This window comes from Drosophila suzukii, chromosome 3 (assembly GCF_043229965.1).
Source record: "Drosophila suzukii chromosome 3, CBGP_Dsuzu_IsoJpt1.0, whole genome shotgun sequence".
NCBI lineage: Eukaryota > Metazoa > Arthropoda > Insecta > Diptera > Drosophilidae > Drosophila > Drosophila suzukii.
The window spans coordinates 92,913,217-92,930,652 of record NC_092082.1 but is presented as its reverse complement, the minus strand read 5'-3'; the positions used below and the strand labels follow the sequence as shown (position 1 = coordinate 92,930,652).

The following is a 17,436-nucleotide window of genomic DNA, read 5'->3' as shown; positions in this document are numbered from 1 at the left end:
ACCGATCCATATACATAAATATTAAAGTGAAATACACAAAAGTATATACGAAAATGTCATGCAAATTCGCTCGCTTCTGGCTGAAGGCACTCGTCATCCCATGTGGAGTGGGTGGCAGTGGGCGGCGGGACCTGCGTACTCCATGCAGACTTATAACATTTCAAGCGCTTTATAGGGCGACGGTTATTATTGATGTGGATGTAGTTGAACCGGCCCCTCGGAATTTTCCACACAAGAGCACAACAACTACACCGTGATGTTGCGGAAATATTTCCTTTGACGCGGATCTAACTCAATATTCCCCCAGAAGCTAAGAACCCGAATCACTTCAAGCACACAAACACTCTTCGTCCCCAGCAGCACACTTCAACTTTTATGCATGTTTTATATTTCAAAGTGTATTAGCTCCCTGAGCAGACAAATGCTGAAGCTTAAAATTCTATATATACTGGGCGAGAATTCCATGGATCCATCATACTACATGCATATTTTCTAATAATAGCAACACAAACTATGATTCTATGCACAAAATGTATACAACTAGCTACTAAACTTTCCAACGAGTTCGGAACACAATAGATTTTGTATAAAATGTGCTAAAATAAAAATCAATTTTAAATCAGCCCTTTAAGATTAATTTATTTAAGTACTTTTACCCATTTTACGCATTTCGCTGTAATACGTACGTATAATATGTTTCTGAACAAAGCCTGAAATATGCAAAATTAATGGCTCGCCAGTCTTGAATTTAGATGGTAATCTTAAATCGTGTAAAGGCCATACATGATGCGGATTCCAATGAAGGAGCACATAAATTGTGAGCTCATTATCGGAGTAATACATGTGATTTGCTTTCATGGATTTGCGGCTTTGCTCCCAGGGCAATGTAGGCCCCAGGCCGCATTACTTAATATGCTATTAATAAATAAGCCACACACAACATTCAGCACTCAACACACTCACCTTGCGATGGCTGCTTCTGGTCAGGAAACATCCTGTGGTGGCGCTATCACACATTAATTTTGTTGCAGCCAACTTGCTTGTTTCGCGTCGAAGGTGAGATATAGAAACGGTTCGTCCACTGTATGTGGACGCTCGAAGGGATATGTTGAGTTCTCTGAGTTATACGATAGTTCTAGCACCTCGCGGCACCAGATTCGATTGCTTTCGATTCAATTCTTTTCGATTCGAGTTGTGCTTTCTGTATACCTAATTCGCTGTATGCTTTATCCTTGCTCGTGGTTCGGTGGTTTCGTAACTGCTACTTAGGCTATAATTTGATACGTATTTTGTTGCTCCCGCACACGTCCTAAGGCTTAGTTCCAATAGTATCATTCCTTCGTTTTGTTTCGTTTTGATTCGCTTGGTTATGGCCTTATCCGCTTTCCATTCTCTAAGCACACAAGAGTCGTGATAACTGTATCTATAAGTGTGCCTGTATATCTGCCAGACGCCCTCCGACCCCTGACCCCTAGCCTGGCTCCAATGTGTGTGTGTGTGGTGGGTCTTCCGTCTTGGCCGCCCTTTGTTGCCAAGCGAAATATTTATGTTTGCCTTTCACGCTTCTCTGCCAATGGCGAATTTCGAGCGGCGGCCCTCCATCTCCGCTCGCCGCTTGCCAAAACGATTTCAAAATTTCTACACAATTGATTTAAATGGCTCTTTAAGTGCGGTCTGCCCCACCCCCACTGGATCCCGTCGGGCAGAGTGCCAGCCAAAGATAAGGATGCGGAGCAAGCGGAGCCGCCCCCGGGCTCCGAGTATTCCACTTCACGCCTCCGAGCCCGGCGAAAATAATTTCGTCTGGCCGTGCGAAAATTTCATTAATTCCAGGCATACTAAATTAAAAAGGGGCACGGGCAGCACAACAACTGCTCGAAACAAAAGGCGGCTCCACTAATTTGTGGAGAGCAACGTAAGAAGGTGGAAAAGAAAAATGGTTTTCCCTTTTAAAGCGCACAGAAATATAGCTCACCTTCGAGAGTGTTAAAAGCCATTGCTGACTTTCAATAAAGAAAGATTTAATAAGAAAGATTATTGCAAACAAGAAAAAGAAACACAACTTTTTGAATTCTAAATGAAAATAACTCCAGGTTGTTTAAATTTATTAAAATATTAAAAACATAGCTAAGACGGAACTTTGTCATAAGACAGAAAGCAGAAGGATGTCAAAGAAATCATCAAAAGAAAATAGTTTTCAAAAAGCTTTTACTCAGACTGACAGATTACTAAAACAAATTAAAATTCCCAAAGGAATACAGATTATCCGAGTGAGTCAGATAAATCGAAATTAAATTTCTTCAACTTGAAGTTTCTTCGGCTAAAGATGAATGCCGCACAATTTTGAAAATCTTTCATTTTATCATTTTAATTACCATCTTTTTGCCGTAGCAGCCTGTGAAGTTTGCGAAATTTCAGCGGAATAATTGCCCATGGTAACAGAATCCTCACCCTTGCTGATTTTCTGACCCCGGTGAAACTTGATGAAGCGAATGAGATGGCTGAGAGGACACTAAAAAAGTGTTTTTTTTTGGAACATTAGTTGATACGGAATCGATTTCTTCCTTTAGTGTGAAACTAAAGGACACATAGAATTTCAAGAAAGGAAGCATGATTTTTCCGTTTGGGTAACCACCGATCCCGTCTGGGTGAAAGGGGATTTCAAAGGGAACTATGCGGGGATTTTCTCTAAGTGTAGATAAAAACAATGCCGCCAGCTCTAGTTACATTTCCCGCGCGGCTGCTTTGGCAATATAAACTGGGCACAGGCAGAGGCAGAACCAGAGGCGTTCTGTAGGGGGTTGGTCTGATGGCGGTGGGTTTACTCTGCAGACGTGCTAAGGCCGACAGCGGCAAGTAAATGCCAAAAATTACATTTTGCCACTTTTGCAGACAAAAGATGAAGCCCCGAAAATTCCCGAGAGTTTGGCAACGGGCAACGCGGCGTATACGCAACGCGGGCCAACCTACGTGGGTTAGCGTTGTCGAAGATAATGGCTGCTTTGGGGCGGTACACGTCCCCTTACTCCCCGAACCCCGAACCCCGGTCCCCGCTCCTGGTCCTTGCTCCGTTATCCTTGCCAGGCAATCGTCGGGCTGTTGAACCTTAAGTGTGTGCGTCTGCTCCAGCGCCATGTGCCCTTTTCCCCTTGTGTGTGTGTGTGTGTGTGGAAAGAGGAAAGTAAGAGGAGGGGTGGGATGGATATATCTGCTTTTGTGTGTGTGAGGGGGCGTGAGCGCGCGCATTTAGCAACACAAATTTTGTCTGTATATGGGACAGTCCAAAAAAATGGGAAGGCAGGCACAAAAATGAATAAGCCGTTGCGTATACGCAGCGTTGTCTGGCCCCAATAAATTACATTTCGCTTGACACTCACACACACACGCATTTCACACAAGGACACGTGCTCTAGGCTCTACCGTTTTGGATGGTGCTTGTTTACCTAGTTATACATTTGCTTTCGCCTTGAAAAAATAATATGTATGTATTCCCTAAGACCGTTTTAATTGACTGCCGTTTTCCTGCGCTGGCCCTTTTCGCCTTTTTTCGTATTGATCGAGCGAGCGAGGCAATTTAACGCGACATTTAACTTTTATCGCCGCGCTTCGTTCGCTTTTGTGCAATAATTTTCAGAGTCCGCCCGCGGCGATGACGAGAATGCCGTTCGACTCGCTTCTCGAGGACCTCTGTTGAGCGCGCGCGTTTTTCCGCCGCCGCCGCCCCCGCGTGCGTGAAATAGTATTGAATAAGTTGCTTTTTAATGAGTTTTACTACACGCCACGAGCTCTGCAGCTGTGTATGTGTGTGTATGCGGTCGTGTACTACTACGCACGCACGACGCTGCTGCTATAACGGTGCTTCGACGAACGGACCACGAGTCGAACGTCCGGCGCGCTCAACTGAACCTTGCGTATTGAATCCGCTGGCCCGGCGAGCGCACCCCGAGGTCGGGAAACGGGAAAAGCGAGCCGAAGTTGCGGCGAAACATCTCCATTCTCGAAATTGGAGCAATACATTCACAAACAGGAAAAGTCCCTCACACACAGCGCACACACACCCCCGCACTCGCTCCCGCAGTCGGAAAACTTTCTTGTGTAACGGGAGCGAAAGCTCTCGCTCGGAAAACTTCGGCACTCGGACACTGGTGTGCGTTTGCGTGCTGTCCGCCGTGCTCTCCGTGTGTGTATGTATTTGAATTATTTAACACGGAAAAATTGGCAGTCGGGATTTGGGGAATTGAGTTTGATACACGCCAGGATGCCAGGATGCCAGCAGATCCCGCTGTCGCTGAAACTGTCGAGCGGAATGTGGAAGACGTCTGCTGGGCCGCTGGGCCGGCGTTGCCAGATGTGATTTCGCCCGAGCGGTCTTGAACTTGTCCAGGACATTCGGTTCACATAATTGATTGCACAAGCGAACTGGTTGTTAAAATCCAGCGAAATTGATAGTAATTAATTGAAAAGCTTCTATGTATCTCTAATTTGTCCAACGAAACTTCAGAAGAATGCACAAAGATTAATTGTACCCCCATTAATAAAAAGATGATCACATATTTCAACAAAACCTTTAAAAAATATTTTCTTTAAAAATAAAAAGCAATTAGAAAATAAAAAAAAATTATTTTATTTCCATTAAATTAACAAACACCATTTAAAGAAAAACTTAGGAACTTGATCTGTCAAACCAATACAACCACTTAACTCCTAATCCTTTATTTTCGATTCCCTCACTCAAGCCTCCACTCGAATGCCAACCGGCATTCAAAGCTTGTTTAGTCATCGATACAAGAGCTTTGCTAGATGAGCTTCGTTATGTTTTCAACTCCCTACTAGCCCTTTAATCCTGTTAAGGGCTTCTCAGGGACAACGGGGAAGACCTCGGCCAGCAGCCGGCTAAGTGAATCCCACTCAAATCATTTCCACTGAACCACTTAAGCCTTCACTTGACTCCCACGCACACTCGCCCGAGAGGCCCCTAATCCCGGCATCGATAACAATTACGGACGCAGGACTATTTAGGGAAAGCGAGTGGCAAATGAAACGAAATGCCAGCAAAGTGCCAATCACGAGGAGCGGAGGCCAGTGGACCGGACCCAACTCAAAAGCGCTGCGGGACCGGCTGGCATGACAGACAAACATTATGAATGATAACGGTCCAACACAATGGCGCTCGAGCAAATGTTTGTTTATCAAGCCGTTCGAATCAACGGAACGAAACAAAGGGATTTGGTTGGGGTCGCATTATGAATATGTTTAATAGCCCAGTGCCGATGACACAAACAGATAAGGCATTGCCATTAAAAACGCATTACAATTGATAGGAAAACGAGTGCAGAGATTGGGGCTAGAATGTGAGAGTTTGTGTGTGTGTCGGCCACATCATTCACAAAAGCTGCATCGCACTCACACCCACACCCACTACCACACTCTCGCATCGACAGCACCACCACCACCGCCGCACCACTCGAATGTGGGTCAGTTTGGTCCGCCAATCCGGCAGCCCACCGCTGACAGGCAATCAACTGTCAGGCCGGGCGACATGCAAAATGAATGCACTGCGAAAAGTGTTTTCCAAGGCGCAGGCAGCCACATTCAACCGCAGCTAGCCAAACACACACGAGCGTGTGTATTTCCCCGAAATACACCACGTTACGTATACGCACCGTAGACGCCTGCGCGGATAAGATGCGCGAACAGCGGGGACTAGGGCGCTCGGCACTCGGCACTCCGCTGGCCACCGTGCTGGGTCATCGAATCCATCCAGCGACTGTGGCAGCCGGATACGAGCGGCTAATAACAAACTTCCGGAGAGGAAAAATTCTTTGTCATTGGAATTTGTCAAGCGCAGCAAATTGAGTTCGCAGCTACGCGCCGCTTGAAACGGAATTGAATTCGAAAATGCGAAAATCCTCAACGCAAACACAAAGCGAAAAACTTTTACGAAAATGCAAACGATGCGGGGGGCAGGTTGCACGAAATGTTGCACCAGGGAAATCAAATTCCACTGATAAAAAACGTTAACTTTTAAATATCAACCTGTATTAAAGATCTATGATATGAAAAGTTTTTATTGAATGCTGCCATTAAATATTTAAGCAACAAATGATACCCGTAGAGTCCATTTGTAATCTTGTCTCCAGTTAACTGTTGGCGCTATTCACTAGGCAAATTCTTGCATCTTCTAGTTTCAAACTTCAATTACATAAGGTAAACGATAAATCAAACCATTCCCCACCTGCCTCCCCTTCACCGGTTTGACAACTCTTTGTCAAGTTTATCGGGAACACATACACTTATCCACCACCTGTTTTTCTTGCAAAGGTCCAAAGTACTAGTAAGCCTCCTCTGGCCGAAGTTGAAGTGGTCAGGTCGGGACAAAAAAGGTAAACTTAGAGACCAAGTTTGATGCGGCTTTGATGCTGTTGCCCTCGAGTGAATTATGCAAAGTTTGCGCTGCTCTTTCGTGAGGCGTAATCCGCTTAGCGAGTGCGATTCGGGTTCAAAGGTAAGCCCCAGTTACGCGGGGGGAGGTGGGTGGTCGATGGTGTAGGGCGAAAGGTGAAGTGCAGAGTGCAGACCCCCACGCTAAATTGCCCTTTAAGTGCCTTCATTGGCAATTAATGCCGCCGGCGTTTGCCTTGGCACTAGACTAATTGCAGTCGGCGTTAACAACTAATCGCAATTGGCGTGAAAATGCTACATCAACTATGTAAGCGATCTGCCTGCTGGGGGTACTAGGGTGTTACCCCCACTCCCCATCAATCACATTTGAACCGTTACTGACTGCGAAGCCTTGGCACAATTTTGGCCGTGTCTTCGCCTGTGCTCGGCTGTTAACATGTCATGGCCTAGAGGCCCGGCTTTGTTCTCGCATGGCTAATTGATGTCATTTGTTGTCTGTCTGTCGTTCGGTTGTCTGTGGTTTGCCTTCTAGTTTCCTATTAACGCTCAAACTTTGAAAGGCCCGCAGTAAAATAGCCTTGCATCAGCATCTTCAAAATTGCAAGTAATGACAGGGAGCACGCACAATAGTTGTCACCCACAAACGAGTCCTAATTGATTGCTCTTATTGCAGGGGAAACGTTTCCAATAAACTTGTAAACACAATTATCTCTCTAATTATTAATAAGATACATTTCTCTTGGAGTTAAAGTTTGTTGTTTTACAGGTCATTATGAAAATGTAGCTTTCATATCATAAGATGTTTACATTATTTATCATACAGTAAACCAATAGAATTATCTTAAACCAACATATATGCTGAAAAGTATGCTTCGCATTCTGGTACACATGTACAAATTTATACTTCTAATTAAGGGTTTAAACCAGTTCTTAAAATACTTTTCTAGTTCTCGAAATAGGGCTTTCGGGCTGAAATGACGACAGTAAAAAACCCCTGCATCACGGTGGCCAATAAAGTTGCATATTTAATGCGGAGCTACACGCGCCAATGTTTTTGCACAATTTGCTAAGCTGAAAAAATGTGCTATAAACTTTTGCTTAACTCTGGCCACTCTAAAGAAGCACAGTCAAGCCGCAAAAGCCAAAGAATTACTTTGAAAAAAAGGGGGTGGGGGAGGAATCAGAGCCAACAACAACGAAAATGGTTCGTATTTCTCTACTACAAAAGCTTTTCCAAACACCGGCGAGAACTACGTAAAAAGAGAGCTGGGTAGAAGAGCGAAAAGAGAGAAATTCGCAAGCCCATCCACCAACCTTAACCCACCAACCCCCTCGGATCTGTGCCAAGCAAATGCAAAATACGTTAAAGGTACCAAAAAGTGGGAAGGAGGGGGAATTCCGCCGAAACGTAACGAAAATCCACAGCAAAGCAAACAGAAAATTTAAGCAACCCAAGGGGAAAAGGGGTGGCCGAGTGGGTGGCCGGGTGGGTGGCCGAGTGGGTGGCTGAGGGGGTGGCTGAGTGGGTGGTTGGGCGGCTGGGCTGCTTGGAACACGCAAGCCACGACCTATCCACACAACAATCGTGTGTGGGTGTTGGATCCAAACAGCCAAACACTTGGCAGGCAACTGGGTTTACATGTGAGTGGCATAAACCGCTTTTAGTGCGCACACAGATACGCACGCACACTAGCGCACGGATGCTGCCTTCTGCAGGATTGCAGGTTGTGGGTTAATTTCGTTTTGGCACTGCAATTTCTGCAGCTGCCACGATTCGCTCTCAGTCGCCCACTCGAAATAAAGTAGCTGCAAAACAAAAACAAGGGATAGCGCTTTTGTACTGATAAAAGGAAAAACTAATATCCCAGAAGGAATCGAACATAAATAATACTACTTTGTATGGAGGTCCAATGTTAATGGCTAAAGATGTTCTTCCAAAAACAGGGATATAATTATAATGGCTTACGCTAAGATTTTATTTCAATACATTTTTCTTTTGGTGCATCCATCATGTTTTTTGGCAACTTTGTTTGTTGGCAGAAGAGTGGCCTCAATTCGCGCATAGATTGCACTCCCCCGCACACGGAGGCCCCAAACTCGCCGAGATGCTGATGTTTTCATGGTCCAAAAATAAAATGTGTCATACGCAGTGTTGCCACTTGAAAGCCAGGGCAAGAGCAGAAAGCAGAAAGCAGAGCTCAGCGCAGCTCAACTCGGCTCAGCCGACGGGCAGCCCATTATCATTACCACGAGGCTGGGCTAATTCCGCTCATCATTTTAATGGCCCGCCCGGCTGGCGGAAATAATTAAAAATAAGTTAGGAGCGGCGCAAAGGTGAGACCCCCGGGTCCTTGGTCCTTGGTGCTCGGTTCTTGGCCATAAGTCAACTGTCAAAACGCTGGGATATCGCTCGGCCCGATGCAAAATATAAACACGTTCGACAGTTCCCGATGGGAAAGTGCGGCGCAGTGACAGGCAAATATTTTACGTGCACGCAACAAGCTCGACTCTTCGATGAATACGGAAACATTTCAATACGTCGACTGTTGACTGTCGACCGACTATTGAGTACTGACTACTGTCTCCCGTATCCCGCATTCCGTAGTTGCGTAAGACTTTTGCAATTAGTTGCGCAAATGAAGGGCACGTAGCTGTAGTGAGTCGAGCAGCAGAGGTCTGAACTGGATTTCGAGGCACGTAAGCATCCCTAACAAGGTAAGCAAAGTGCCGGCTTGCGAGCCGAGAAAGCCGCCCTTGAGCCAGTTGGCATACATTGTTAAGCGGGTCGAAAGCAGAGGAAACTTGGCCCAGGATGAACGTTTTTTTTCTGCTCACATACAGTGAAACTCGACTTGACTGCTTACCCACTTAGTTAATTAATTGTTTGCAATTGAATGCCAGCATCTGTTGCTAAGAACTTACAATCGAGTTGGTTTAGTGGATAATCAAAAACATGTAATACAATTTTAGATATTGAACCACCTGGTCCTCTTAAATATGGGTATATTTTGATCCCAGAGCACATAATTTTCTGAATGCTTAAGTCTGAACCACCAAAAGTTTATGGAATTGACATTTTGAAAGCCAGACCATCAAATTAATCAGTGAACAGTAAGCGGAGTGCCTTGGGGACGAGGTCCCGAGGTACTTTGCCCTATCAGAGCTCTTTCCAAGTCAATGCTCCCAAAATTAAGCTTATTAAGCACCAAGGGGAGGAAAACTTTTTGCGCTGCGTTGGCAGCAATTAAAAAACCGCTACACCTGCGTTGCCAATTAATAGTTTTGGCTTGTTCTTTTTTCAAAATCATTTGGCAACTAGAACAATAGGAGGAGATGTGGGATTCCCGGAAGTGCAGCGGGGCAGAAACGCTTTTTCTGGTAGCTGTAGTCGAGCGAACAAATTGCAAGGGAAAAGGCAAAAGAAATCGCAAGAAATATCGGGAGCAGTTGGCCGCAGGCAGGAGAAGTGCTGTGCCAGTGTTTGTCTTGGGCAAAACTTTCTACCTCTGAATTGTATCTGTGAGGACGACGGCACTGAGAGGAACAGTTACTCGAGAAAACATTTTTTCTGAATTTTTTATTGTTCCGAAAGAAAGCTAGAAAAGAATTGTCTTACCACCAGCAGTTGCAAACAGTTCCTTTCAATGTTTATTATTTCGGTGAAAATCGCAAATTTCATCTGGCATTTCTCACAGTGTGTGTGTATGGAACCAGCAACACCATCTCCATCTGCAGTTCCAGCTGAGGCAATATCCTTATCTGCATTGAGGCAAAATTCTGTGCCAGTCCTCGCTCCCAGCTTCCTGGCTGCGTCTTCCAATTGTTGTTGGCAACTCGCAAGGCAACTCAAACAGCCGAAGAAAGACTCCAGACTGCGGCTGCCTAAATGCCCGCCATTTATTTGTGAATGGCACTCCACAGACTCCAGGGCTGAGGAGACAGGAGGACCGGATGCCAGGAGGGGACGCCATCATTCTGCGCCATTTCAAAGCACTAAACGTGCCGCTGCATGGCAAACAAGTTGGGAAAGTTTTCCACAAAGCCTCCAGCAAACTCCTGTACATCAAGGGCCGCCGGCCACAGCCGCAAACTATTTTCATAAACTTCCATCCAGTGGGCAACTAATCACGCAAACATTTAAAGTACACCATCAATCTATTACATCAGTCTTGTCAACTGAGGAAAGTACTTTAAAACCTGGAGGATGCGAGGATAAAATGCCAGTACTCCAACTATTGTATCATCCAAAAGGTAACTTATTTGTTTTTCAAATTTAAATATTTTATTGTTTATCATGTTCAATCGTTTTAGTTCCACTTGGTGTAATGGGATGAGGGTGTTTGATTGGATTATTTAAAGAATATCATTTGACGAAATCAGCTTGAATTTCACACTTAATCCAAAGTGCAATATGCATTGCTATGGCAATTTTGATTTCAAGTGATTTAATTGGGGAAAATCAATCGCTCTATCAGTGTTTGTCAGTCAGATTTTCAATTAAATTTCAAATACAGCCATTGCACTTTTACGGCTGCCACTTCACATCACTCATGCGTCGTTGCACATAAATCAAAATAATTTACTGCCTCGCCGGCAGCGGAATTTATTGAAATTCCGCCCAAAAATGCTGCAGATGCAACTGGATGCTGCTGGATTGCAGTGCGCAAAACAATCCCATTGAATGGTTTCGATTTCAGGGGCCGGCCTTTCAATTTGTAATGCAATATGCTGATTTCTGGCCCCCGGCACGCCTGCGATCCCTCGTTGCCTGTTTGGCTGCCAGTCAACACTCGTGTGCCAATAGAAATGCCAACGCGCCTCACTTGACCAACTTTGCAGCTGTTCGCCGCTCCTCAAGTGCCAGGAAAGCGGAAGCCTGCCAGTATTGGCATCAAAGTTTGACATTCTGCCCGCCAGCGTCTTATTTCAATTAAAAATTGTTTAACAAATCAATTTACTGCGCCTGGTGCAAAACTGATTAAAGCAACGGCAGCCATAAAAGCAGAGAAATGCAATTTAAGAGTGGGGGCGGAATACCCTTTCAGGCCCTCGGCGGTTCAGAGGTTTCCCGGGAAATCTCCGCTTTCGAACGGGCTTAGGGCGCCGCCAGTGCAAATTGAATTCCTCGCCAGCCCCGCGGGACGATTAAGATGGCAGCCTCGGTGGCGTCGGTGCAGCGGGTAAATTAATTTATTTGTTAAACTTTGCGATGTCAGGGAGCCAAAGTCAAAGTTTGCAGCGCGGCGAAAAGAAAAATAATCAACTATAACTAAAACAAACAGCCGGCAGAGTGTGTGCAGGGCGTGGCTGCGGTCCAAATGCGCCGGCAACCGCATCTCCAAGGACTTATCCGCAAGGACTTTATCATAAAGTTTCTTAGGGTGGCTGGCAAAGTTGCTGCAAGACGGTTAGTAATGGCAACCTTGCTAGGATTACACCGGAGGAAAAAGCCCTTGAAATAATTACCACGTTTTTAAGGTGACTAGTAGTTGTTCGATTCCGATGTACAAATGTTATTTACGATTCGCGACCAATTTTGTATATTATACAAATTATTTAGGACAGGGATAATACGAATTCAATATTGAAAGATAGCTGGAGGAACCATGGAATAGTTCGCTTATTCTAGACCCTTCAGTTTCTCTCCCAGTGCCTCCCCAGGCAATCCGAACTGGAGCACCTTGCTCCGTTAGGTGCCTAATGAAGGGGCAAGCCACGGAGGAACGAGGTGGCGCCCGGCCAGGTGAGAGCAGTCGAGCAAACACTCTTATCCATTCCACTGAGCACGAGTCGCAATCAAATTAAGTGCTGTCGGCCAGCAGATTAAACCCCTTTGTTCGGCCCAATTACTCTGCATTCAATCGGGAGTTCATTTCAAAAATTGCATTAAACAGTGCGGTAACTTTGATTAAAGTCCGATAGACGCCGCACGTGTGGCCTGTAATTGAATTTGTCGCCGAGTGTGTATCGCTTGCATTAAAGAACGGGGAAGCATGTTTCGCACTTTGTGTGCAAACACCACCCTCAAAGGTGGACCGCCCCCAAAAAGTGCCATTCAAACACAACCACCCACACGTCCCCACATCGTCTGCGGCGACGGCAGCAGCATATAAATCAGATTTTGCAATTAAGCCTTCATTGAAATTCAGGCGTAAAATGTAAATTTATTATGGCAGCCACGAAAATGACGAGGAAAACGCGGTGTTCCCACGATTGACTGACAGATTGAGACAGTTTTCCCTACTTATGGCGTTCAAAGTGCCACGTTGTGCAAACATTGCCCAGTCACAGTTTAATTGGTCCTGAGAATACATCGACAGCAGGTACATTTATGTGGCTTTAGCTCTTTCAATTAAAAAAATCTTTTTGATATTGGAAAGTTTAGTTATATTGTTACTCTTTTTATATTGTTTTTTTATGTCTCCTAGTTATTGGAGCAGTTTTTCTTTCGTTCTTTAGAGACATCTTGTGTGATACACAAATAAAAATGACAAAATAAAATTATACTTTAGTGACGTAGATTCTCGCAAGCAGGACCAGTAACCCCCTTGCTTAAGAGTATAAAAATAAAGCTGTCACACCCGTTTCAATAATGTCTAATTAGATACCTAGTACCATATTAACGACACATGTTTAATTGCATGCATGCAGAAGGTTAGTAGTCCCAAGATCTGTCGAGAACTTTTGCAAAGACCCCCCGAAATCCGTGTTAATCAATCACTCACCTTTCTACGTCCACAACAAAGCATTCTTCGCACACGCGAATTTCCAGTAGCTGCTTTCAATCGAGTAAACTTCTTCTTCCACTGCATTTATTAGTGGGGATCCGATTGGGAATATCCTTCTTCGTTCCTGTCCTTTCCTCTCGCCTTGGGTGGGGTTTCGTTCGAAGGCAACTTCTGTTAATTGCCGTATTTGCTTGCTCGTCCAACTGGAGCTGGTAGCGATGGCATTTGGTCAATGCTGAACACGTTCCTTTGGTTCCTTACAAAAATGCGATATAAAAATGCAAGTTCGGTTTATTCGTTGTGAGTTGAGAGTCCTGCAAACGGAAAAGCAGAGGCAGCCATGAGTTAAAAAACGAGCGCAGAGCCATAAGCAAGTATTTACTGTCACTTGATTGTCAACAAGCTGGCGCATACCCCGCACTGTGACCGCCTGATAGAAGGAGGCACAGTGGGTCACAGTGGGAACAGCATAACAGAATCATTTTTAATATTATTTGTAAACTAGATTTGAACTCTACAATAATAAGTTTCTTCAAAAAACATTTACATACCCTTAAAATGTAATGTATTTAGTACTTAAGAAATTCAATTCAATTCAACTTCAGTCGAAAGTAAAATATTGTAGTATGTAGATTAAATATATTCAAGGATTTCGATTTATTAATATAGTAATTACGTTCAGTTTGTGGGAAAAGCTTAACTCAGGAAATGTTGAAATATTCTCCATATATGACATTTTTATTAAGACTCAAAAATATATTAGTAAGTCTGTTTTGTTTTTTACCATACAGAGCACTGTGCGTCGTTGTGTGTTTGAGCGTATATCAGTCCGTGTTTAACTTAATGAAGCTTTACACTTCGCGAGCCTGGAGCCCCGGGCCTGACATGTGTCATATGCATTTGCTTGACAAGGCATTCGAGAACTTGGACAGTTCAACCCCCTTCCACAGACCTCCCCCTACCTCCTCTGCGCCTCCCACACACAGAACCCTTGTATTATGCATATATCGAGTAACTGTCTCCCTCTGATTTTATAGCGCTGATAATGCAATGTTTGCCCTGCTCCTTGGATTTCGTCCCCAGTCCATTGGCAAATAAAATGTTGTTCGCTAAGCACAGAGATTGTATAGATGGAGAAACAAAAGAAAAGTGGCCCACATTGTTGGGTCCCTGTCTCCCACCGCATGGATCGCCCAAGAAAGTATGCTACCATTCCAGCTGTTGTCGCTGTACAGAGTTTAATTTTAATGAATAAAATATCTAAATCTTACAAAGGAAAATAAAAATGGACAAACCAAATTGAAATATTTGAAAAATGGTTTCGCACTATATTTTTAAAGTACATGGTTTTTTTAGTTTCAAATGTAAATGGCTTTAAATAAGGACACATTTCGTATATTATGTATATTTTATCAAATGTGGGCCACTTCTGGTTCTTATGCACCCTTGGCAATTTGACAAAGTAGGCACACATAGCTGTATATTTATGGTAATGAAGCAAACCAGCAGCCAGCCTGACTGGCCTTAAGGGCTAATTGTGTTGGCCTGGTTTTCGTAAGTAAGCTGAACTTGCTCTTTGCTAAGTTCTTGTAACAAAAATTATCCTTCAGGGCGTTAAACTGCGAAGCTTTTGGGTCGCGTCAGGCATTAGAAAATGCATTTATTTAAACATGTTATATAATTTAGAATGGTGTTCTCTTAAGCAAGCAAAGAATATTCTGGTCTTAAAATAAATGTTGATATAATCTCTAATTAAAAATCACATAAAGTAGCTGTGTTGTCGCATAAAAATGAAAAGGAGGTAAATACAGTAATAAATCGTTGTCGAACTGAGAAGTAATTCAAGTAACTAATACCTTAAAGAGATTCCATCATTCAATTATTTATTTCACTATTACTGAATCGGAAGCAATTAAAAATCAACACCCATGGGAGTTATATTGAATGGCCAGCAGGCACAAGGATATTTCTGTTAACACCCTCGGCAGAAACTATTCGTCATCATCATCGGGATGATCATTGTCATCGCCATTAGAGGCACGTAGACCCAAAGTAAGCCAGTAAGGCCATGGCTGGCACTTTGCCACCAACTCTAACTGAGATTTTGTTGCCATAAACCAGTTCTGCCCCTCCCGTTCTCCTTCCGAGCTCTCCTTTTGCCCCCTTAGTAATTGCAATGAAAAATGTTACAATCGTGCACAGGACATTCAAATGTACAAAGGAGAATGTGGAGCTGTGTCCTTATGCATATGTGAAGGGTCCAGCTGCGTCACTGACAACTGATTTCCTTGCCAGCTTCAATGCTAGTTTCAGTGATGCCACCAACTTTTTTTTGTAAAAATCTTAAACTTTTAAGTTTTAGAAAGTTTTTTTTAATAGTGACTTGCTTAACAATAATTATATACATATACATTTAGTATAAAACAGAATACAAGGGAAATAAGTTCTTCCAAAACTCGTTCTGCATTTCTCTTGTAAACTTCTTTTAACTTCCCATTACAAAACAAAAGCGGAACAAAATCATCATATCGCACTATTTGAAACTAGTTAAGGAACACTTTTTTTAATAAATCCCAACTGGCATCACTGGTGAGTGTACTGGTGTGCAACGGAAAAATTTCTATTCATAATTTCTTTCGCAGCGGGTGCACTGCATCCGCGCGGGGAGTTGGAGGAGCTGGTACATACAGATACAAGATACTTTGTGTCACAACGGCAGCAGCGACAGAGTACAGCAATCAGCCAGGAGAAATGGTGGCCGGGTGTTCTCCGGCAGCAGCAACAACCATTACCACATCGAGAACAACTTTGCCGGTCGCCAGTCGCCGGGAATGTTGTCTAGGCACGCATAAAATTTATTATAATGACATCATAAATTCAGCCCGCTATGTGTGTGCATAAATGAGTGACAAAGCTCTCCCGCCCTCCGTTCGAGCGGCAAAAATGGCAAATCATTTATCAAATAATAAAAAACAGAGACTATTCGCAGTAAGCAAGAAGTACGTTACAGAAGAGGAATTGGCAGCGCTCAGCAAAAATGTCGGGGGAAAATGTTCAAGGGTCTAAGCCTAGCCCTCCGCCTCACTTGAAAAAACCAAAATAATAACTGAAGATCAGCGTAATATCTTCACTGAACCATATAATATTAAATTTGAGCTGAGATAACGATATCAATTTACATTTCATTTAGGTCTACAAAATCTAAAATAATATTTCTAGTTGGAAAGGCTAGAATTTCAAGATGTTTTTTTCTTTTCCAAGTGTATATTACATGCCATTTAGGCAATGCAACAATGACGACAGACATCCACCGATGGCAAGAAAGATTTATCGATTGCTCTTTTTTGGCTCAGTCCTAACCCCATCGCATTATTTGGCATTGTTATTGCTGCGTTCAAGTTTATCCACAACGTCCTCCGTTCCCAGTTCCATGTCCACACATTAACTGGCTTATAGCACCCGCCAAAGGACTATCCACCGAAACGTAGACCCACCACCGAGGACCGTCGCACCCTCACACAAACGTATCACACCCACTGGGTTTCTGCCGCACGCTCATGCGACTGCACACACACTGAGGGAAAGTGTACTACACTTAAAAATATATTTTTTTACTTGTCAATTAAATGCACAATACCTTGGATTTCGTTTTCAGATACCAACTATTTAAGAAATTCAGCAACTTTGAAGATTCCCTATTATATAGACTTTGTTTTCAGTGCAGTCGCGTCGCCCCATGTGGCCCTTGTTGTCGGCTCCCAGCCCAGAGTTGGCACGCTGCTTTGTCACCAGGCTACTGTTCAACATGCCACCAGCAACCCGAAACTCCAAACTTGCAACTTGCAACTCGCCACTTGGACGCCGGACAGAAGTAGCGCTAAAGCGCCAAAAATATGCTAGAAACCATAGAAACTGGCAAAACTGCTGGGAAACCTAGCGTTTTATCTAATTAGTGAGTGCAGAATCAAAAGGATGGAATTATGGTTGCACAGCATGGGAGCCACCAGTCCACATTACAGCTGGCATTGCATTAAAGCACGAGTATGTACCATATAAGCGGATAAAGTGGAATTATGAGCAGTTCTGAGAATGTCTATACCTAATCTACTGTTTTTCAGCATAATTTAATTACCTTTTGCATTAACATTGGTTAATACTATATCTATTTTCAGATTATATATTATATAAACCAGTTTATTAACAAAATGATTTATTTTTGATACATGTCTTAAATCTTAAATCTCTCGTTTCCCGCCTTCAATGGTCTTTGAAAATTCAATAAACAATAAATAAAGTCCCGAATGGC

General features: G+C 43.6%; 1 protein-coding gene across 15 annotated transcripts in view; it reads right to left on the bottom strand.

Moving 5' to 3' along the window:
* Positions 1–17,436, bottom strand: part of RhoGAP100F (Rho GTPase activating protein at 100F) — a 35,914-nt gene that overhangs the window by 16,053 nt on the left and 2,425 nt on the right. For 11 of the 15 annotated variants that reach the window (XM_065866246.2, XM_070996345.1, XM_065866254.2 and 8 more), the window contains one exon: positions 13,128–13,444. In XM_065866246.2, coding sequence (XP_065722318.2) covers positions 13,128–13,214 — 87 coding nt within the window. In that variant the 5' untranslated portion in view covers positions 13,215–13,444. Of the gene's footprint in view, positions 1–963; positions 1,394–3,443; positions 3,892–13,127; positions 13,445–17,436 lie in introns of those variants that run through there. The other 4 variants (XM_017075776.4, XM_065866251.2, XM_065866259.2 and 1 more) reach the window with 3 other exon arrangements.